The sequence below is a fragment of the Plasmopara halstedii genome, assembly GCF_900000015.1.
Source record: "Plasmopara halstedii genome assembly, contig: Scaffold_322, whole genome shotgun sequence".
NCBI lineage: Eukaryota > Oomycota > Peronosporomycetes > Peronosporales > Peronosporaceae > Plasmopara > Plasmopara halstedii.
The window spans coordinates 333740-341236 of NW_020187243.1; the positions used below are offsets into that span (position 1 = coordinate 333740).

At 42.4% G+C, this 7497-nt stretch overlaps 2 protein-coding genes across 2 annotated transcripts; both read right to left on the reverse strand.

Annotated features, from left to right (window-relative positions):
• Positions 1-2065: 2065 nt before the first annotated feature.
• PHALS_08216 (chloride channel family) lies at positions 2066-4748 on the reverse strand (the record flags this gene model as incomplete). Its single annotated transcript, XM_024723525.1, has 10 exons — positions 2066-2230; positions 2296-2364; positions 2435-2584; positions 2650-2715; positions 2784-2846; positions 2903-3643; positions 3702-3952; positions 4015-4427; positions 4494-4677; positions 4733-4748. 10 exons carry the CDS (start codon positions 4746-4748, stop codon positions 2066-2068), a joined length of 2118 nt encoding a protein of 705 aa, XP_024574493.1.
• Positions 4749-5080: 332 nt separating this feature from the next.
• On the reverse strand, positions 5081-6217 carry PHALS_08217 (Leucine-rich repeat, ribonuclease inhibitor subtype; the record flags this gene model as incomplete). The annotated part of the gene is made up of 1 exon (XM_024723527.1): positions 5081-6217. The coding sequence occupies one exon, from the start codon at positions 6215-6217 to the stop codon at positions 5081-5083; it is 1137 nt and encodes a 378-aa protein (XP_024574494.1).
• Between the last annotated feature and the right edge of the window lie 1280 nt (positions 6218-7497).

A 7497-nucleotide genomic window follows, 5' to 3' on the forward strand; every position in this document is an offset into this window, starting at 1 on the left:
TGTAATATCTGTGCTTCATTGCGTTGGTTGTAACCACATATACACTGAATCGAAGGTACTTGAGAGGATCCCGGTCCCGGTTCCGTGCAATCTATATGCGTTTGTGAACGCGAAGCTCAACGTTTTTCTGGACAACGTGCATGGAACCTTGGTTGCAGTCTTAGCGCGTCCAACGAGGTATTTCTTCTTATATTCCTTTTACCATAGAAAAAAAGGTGAGGGGAGAAGCAAAGAGAATCTCTTCTCATCTTTTAATCGATTAAGGTTCAAATGCCTTTTTTAATTTTTGAAAACCCCTCCGGTCTATTAAAGAGTCTATACTCATTCACCTTGAGCACACGAATTCCTTGCAATGATTTACTCTATCAAACCTTCTTGACTATTCGAAAAATAGCAATGATTTACTCTATCAAACCTTCTTGACTATTCGAAAAAAGCTGTCGAGCGTCAGTCTTGTGGCGCCTGCATCACACCAAGTCATAGCCACGCAGTCTTTTCTATATGATAATTCGCGACGTGTTGCCTCACATCAAGCCTTAAGATAACGTTTGCTTATAAACTATTGTAAGGGCATATATACTTGGACCAAGACTCGGATTACCGTTTACATAATATACTTTTGTAATGATTACAGGCAAAATTCTTGGGGTCCAAAGTGATTGTTCCTCGAATGAGGGACATTGCGGGAAAAGAATTTACAGCGACAACAATTTGATAAACATCAGAAAGTCAGTTCTGAACACCTAAGAGTGATACATGACATACTCTTAGTAAATGACATTGCGATGACGTGGTTATCGCATTCGATGAGTGCGTCCGTAATCGTTGACCGTAATCTTGTCATGTCAAGCCTATGTCCTGAGTAATCAATCATAACCGTTCAACAAGTTAATCGTATGTCCCTACATACAGACCGAATATTCGTGCAATCGGTATGTGATATCTTCAAGCCTTTGGGTAACAACACGTTGTTGTAAAGTTGGGACGTAATCTTTGAATCTCCTCAGAGATAATTTCTGCATTGTCGTTTTGACGACAAAAGCCAAGAGTTCTAACTTTGTTTTCAATAATCTTATGTCTAAAAGTGTACACAAACACAACACGACGATTAGCGGCTTGCGTTGTTAAGCCAGCAGAGTTTATCCAAATGTTGGGTCTATAATTGTGACTTAAATTTGGTTTGTATTGCAGCTCGATTCCGTCACAAACACGCTACACAAAAGTTGTAGCATCGTCAGCGGTTTCTAAAGCACGGATTTGTCAATTGCTTTGATTTCGAAGTAGGCGGATGTCGGCGAGAAAGCAGACGACAGTTAAAGGAGACTTTTATTGCGCTGGAAAATGATGCGATGGACTCTCTAGATGAGCTCGACGCGTAGACGTCGTAACGTACTTTGTAGATTTTGTCATCAATGCACCAGTCTAGCATGCCTTAATGCAATAGTGATGAGTCATAGTGCAGTGCACTTAGTCGTATGACACCATCCCATATGGATTTCAATGTCCTGATGGCGGCGCTTCACAGTGTCAACTAACAACTAACAGGTGAGATGACTTTAGCTCCTTTTTTATTCGCGCATCAGCTTTGAACCATCAGCGAATTTTGTTGCACGTCTGAGAGCAACACAGAATAAAATTAAAAGTCTTCACCGCATACACTTTTAAGAGAAGGTCTGATCCACCTACTGAGACTTAGGACGGCTGATGATTTGACTATTAATGAAGCTAGAAGCTTAATCTCTCGTATATGCTAAACTAGTTTCTACTTGTCATCCCTTGGCACATCTCTTGACTAGCCGTCTATCTAAGTGTAGGACGACGTTCAGAGAATTTCACTTCCTAATGCATTCTGACAAGGTTTGTCGTTTCGCATCAGCTTTTGGTATTTACACATTTAGAGAGGGTGGTGTTATGCGAACTGACTGTACGTCATATCCATAATCATACTTTGATTACGGAGCGAATTCTTCTCGTAATCAAGTCAAATTGTTGTGATTTTTGATAGAATATTAAAAGAGCTTCCATTCAATTCAAAGCACTCGTTATCATTAACTGACTGTTGATATTACGGGGCCAGCAGCACCGGGTCGTCTTCCGTGCGCAGCACGGTCAGGGACGACTCAAGATTGACCACACCCAGCAGCTTGCTGAGTCTAACAACGTACACCTTTGTCCATGCGCTCATCGCTGCGACTTTGTGCACTCGGTAGAGATTCACATCCTCGGAAACCTATTTCGTAGTATAGCTTTTCTTAGACAGTTTAAAACTAGGATACATGATCATAATGCGCCTACCTGAGGTGGATAACTCTCAACGGGAACCGAAGTAAACATGTACTCCTGAAACGGTGGACCTAATTCCAGCTGATAATCCATTGAATATAGTGTGAGTGCTGCCATAGATTATTTAAACCCAAAATTGAACTATCCTTACTGGATTTGATAGGGAAGTAGCGTCTTTTGGCTGAAAGTCAACGAGGGAATAGTCTTCTACCATAGCACTTTTCTTCTTGTCAATGTCAAGTATATTCGACACCAAATTTTGGATTCTCAATGACACATATGGGTTTTTGGCATCAGGCATCTTCATAAATAAGCTCAATCGTTACAACTTTGATTCCTTAAAAGCGATAGTAAAGTGTTACGTGCCTGTTTACGATGAGCTGCAATGAATCGAGCAACTGCAATCTCAAGATCATAGCGTCGAATACATCCCTACATAAATTGCAGCCATACACCTTTAAGCATAATTTAGCTGTCAGAATACTTATGATGGTTCGTACAATGAGCATTTGTGAATCAGCGCCATCGCACAACGGGAAGTACTCTTCCTTTTTGTGAGTGTTCTAAGAAACCATCAACACATCATGCACCTCTTGTGAAAAGTTGAATATAAGCTTACCAGAGCCTGAATGGCCTCATCGTAAGTTGTCTCTCTTGTGAAAAATACCGACACTGGACTCATATAATCCACTGCCACCTTTTGACTCAGCACATGCTCGTTCAAGTCGTAACAAACTGAATGTAGACCCGCCCATCCGGCCAAAATGTCATAAATGGAGGGTGAGATGGCACCGCAGACTAAATAGGCCACTGTGCACGCCGTCATGACAGGAACCATGTGACTCAATTGCGACGTGAGCTCAAAGAAAATAACTGCGGTTGACACTGTTCGGGTAGCTGAAGCTGCAAAGCAAGCGGCCCCCACTACCGCATACGTTGCCGGCGACTGGGTCGGATTCCAATACCTCATAAGAGTTTCTCCATATAGTCGACCTACGGCAGCGCCAATTGCAAATAATGGACCAAAGACTCCAACTGAGATCGGAGCTCCACAAGGCAATAAAGAGATGAGGAATTTCACAATGATGTAGACGAAAAGTGTCACTTGCGGGTATTCAGAGATCTGTTTCCATTGTGGAAAGCTTAATTGTTGGTCGCGAAAAACCTCATTCACAATCGATCGATCAGATAAACGCATGATACCCAGAGGATAAGTCAATATTGTTGAAACGAAACAAATAGTGACGATGTGGACTGTTCGGCGCTTTAACGACGGTCCATTCAGTCCAAACTTGGCAAAAAGCTTCATCTGGGCCCATCGAAGAACCACAGCAAGACGACAAAAAATCCCAGCACCAATCTAAAATCGACGGAATTAGTCATCTCAAAGCTTCAAAAACTTCTATATAACTACGTACGCCAGTGACCACTCCGAGTAGCACAAAGGCAAAAATTTCGTAATCCATGTCGAAGCCAGGGAAAGTGGTGCGCTCAAAAAGCACTTCACGTTTGAGAAAAGTAATCACGTTGAATACCAAGATACAAACAGAGGAACATATGATGCCTTCCCACAAACACTTGATCTCGTAATATTTGGCTGTAACTTCAATGCTGAACAACAAGCCACCCAATGGAGCACCAAAGTTCGCGGTTGTTCCACATGCGACAGCTACGATAATTTCATCGTTAATTAAGCGAGACAATGTCTTGCATTACAGCATTTAGACGTACCAGCTCGAATAAAGTTGTAGTTTTCTTGGCCAAAGTTCACTCGTCGAAACAACGCTAATTTACTCATAAGGAAACCTATCATAGCCATCAGATGGGTAAATGGTCCAGCTCGACCAACAGAGAGCCCACTACCCGAGACAATGACAGTGCTCAGGGACTTTGCTACAAGAGTTCGAAACGATAACATATCCCCCGGATTTTGATAAACTCCTGCGAACAATGCACGCATCACAGGAATCCCAGAGCCGTCTGATGCTGGAGAGATAAAATAACCACAGTAACTTGCAAGCATGGCGAGTGTGGTACACCAGCCTAACCAACACAGAAAACCCGCGAAAGAGTCCGTCCCTACCGATTCGATAATAACACGTCGAAATCGAAAGAGTGTCCGAACCCAATTATCGACCAGCAAACTACAGACCCACAAATAGTTGAATCAATATGATCTTACAGTTAAGATGTTTATTCTGTGAACTTACGCGTAAGCTGCAGCCATGGAACCAAGCAGAACGAGAAACAACCAAGTGATTGGCGAATTTGGAAGCTGCTTGCATAATCGAAGTGATCGAACGCAAAGCTGGCGCATCGTCAGCTCGACCAATGGTCGCTCACCCCGTAAAAGTTTGTCGTAATGCTCTGGAGTATTTGCTCGAAACCAAACATCTATCTGACTGTCAGTTGTTATTGTCCAAATCTCACAAAAAATGAAGCTCAGTACCGTAGTTGCCACGCATTGTGGGCTTGGTCTTGGTGGCTTAAAAACACGACTGCTAGCACTATAACATTGAAAGGTCGGCGGAATTCAAGCGCGAAAATATATCGTGTACGGCGTCCGTTTCGTTACAATATCTCTAGCAATTTACAGTGTGTTTACAAGGATCAGATGAATAACACAAGCATCTGAGCAATTTTCGAGTCTTTTTGAAAATATATCGAAAGCTCCATCTGTGGAGTGCGACCAATTTTCGTCATGGAAATCTAAAAGGTAGTGAGTTCTCATCGTTCAGACTTTAAAATACAATAATGTTACTTAGATCTGCTCAATTAAATGTTGTAAGGCTAAAATTTATCTAGTACGCCTCTCAGATACTTCGTCAACGTTACATGCTGACGCTAAAAGATTATTCAATACGTTAACAACCAGAGAAGATTCGCGCCTCTCAAATCGCGTCACCAACTCCTGCATCAGAATGTGGCCGCGCTCACCGAGAAAATTATCTGAAAGATCCAACAAAGCTAGACAGGATTTACCAGGCCTTGAAAATTCAATGACATTATAGAGATCCAGGACACCATCGTCCGAGATACAATTACCCTTGAGAGACAACGTTTGTAGTCGTGGAAAATTGCTCGAGGGACCAAGTAACACGGATGCAACCTGACGTGTCACATGGCTCTCGAGCCCTTCAGAGTAGCAATAGGAGAGCGAAAATTCAGTAAGCTTTGGCAATTGAGATGTGGCTAGAGCATGAAGCAAACTCCGAACCAACACATTGCGAGCAACAAGAATCTCTTCGTCCTGGTAGTTTAACTGTTGTGCTTGTACCTGACCTGATAATAAAAACTTTTCGAGATTCGAAAAGCGTCGGAAAAAGCTCGAACGAATGGAAGGAGAAATTTTCATCATCGCCACAGTTGTTACGTTAATAGTTGTTACAAGCGCTGGGAGCTGCATAGCAGCTACGGAACATGTTGCTGCCCACTGAAGCACGTCCCGAGCATCCAAAAATGAGCACACGTGACGCTGAAGATCGTGGTTGCCGTCAAAAAAGAGCGGGCTGGTTATCAGAGCGCTGTTTCTCGACTGAATATGTTTTCTAGTCGAAAAATCCTCTTTCGAGCTACGTTTTCGCTTGCGAGATAGCGCACTGTCGGTCATCTCATTGGTGAAAGCTGCGTCTTCAATGATTGTGAGGTTGTTCAAGTGGAGCTTGAGTACAAGTGAGTATAATCGACGACCGAGTGTGTGGGGGTTATGGTACTCCCACACTGAGAACGCTTGATTGTACAGAGCAAGCTCAGCTCGACGTCCAATAAGTGAAATTTTGGAATCGATTTTGCCGTATTTGGACTTGAGCAACATCAGAATATGCAGTAGAACGGAGCGTCGCGCGCTGAGATCATTGCTCGAGTGCCAGCTTTGCTTATTCGCGAGGCTAGGAGTTGTATGTGTTAATGTAGCAGAGATGGCAACGGTACTCATGATGAGAGGAAGAGGTTGATATTGATTAGTGATGTTTCGACTGCGCACAGAACAGAATAAAGGAAAAGTGATGGCAGACAATAAATTAGTCCGCGACAAGACGTGGTTAACCCAACAGCGCCATTTGACGCCAAGCTCTCCCACCAGCAGAAAGAGAGTGTCCCATTTGCACAAGTCACAGATTGTAATTGTGTATATGCCATTGAAAGTTGGAAGTAATGGATCAAACAGATGTTAAGACGACGACGATAAAAAGGAGGAAAAAAATATATATATTTATATATATATAATGTAATGCTAAACTGTATTGTTGGCGATATTTTTAATGTGAATAGTATAACGAAAATGCTTACAAAGTTGTTGCCAGATGTTCTTATGTTTACTTTCATAAGATGCTCAGTCAGCGAATCGTAAAAATTGATTGGACAGAACAGGAACAACAGATGGGGTAGATGCCGTAAGCCAAGCTTGACACCAAAGCTATTTTCTTGGGTGTGCGATGTCTTAGCAAGCAGACGACAATACTGCTGGGTTTTCGTGTGGATGATATGACTTGATCAGTATTACGCCACAAATACGGCGTGTCCCAATAACTGCGCTACCACATGGAAGACCGTTCAAGCTGAAAAATATATCGGTAAGCATGCGGCGCTACAATAGGTACATGTGAACCCGTACATGGCGCACTATTCAGTCTTAGTATGCCTGATACCATTCACTAATTAATCATTTTAATAAAGCTTACGAACGATATGAATTATACCAACAATGATAACTACATCTGAGACAGCGTCAAACAAAAGAATGCTAATCAACCTAGGTACGAATCGCGATTTAGGCATCTCTACGTGAAGAGGGGGATCTCTTCTTTCTTTTGAGACCCCGCACGGCTTCCAGGAGTTGATAGATATCAAGATGTGAGCTCTCGAAAAAAATATCTCCCTTCCCAGACCAAAAACTCGAAAAACTTTTTTTGGTTGTCTAGGGGTAAAATTAGCGTGCGGTTTCAGTGGTGCTATCTGTTTCTCTTGGTTTGTAGCAGAAGATGCTTAAAAACTAGTTTTAAGGTAGAGTTTCAGATTAATGACACATCGATCGAATAAGCATCATTTTGATTACCTACGGAGGTTAGTATCAAATTGAAATACTGCGTGTGGTAGGATACATTTACTGCATCTGCACTAAACAACGGCCGTCTCAGAGTTGTTTCGCTTTCGTTTCTTTGGGTCTCTCCCTCGTTGATCGAAGTTCTTCTTTGCAGCAATAGCCATGGCCGTACG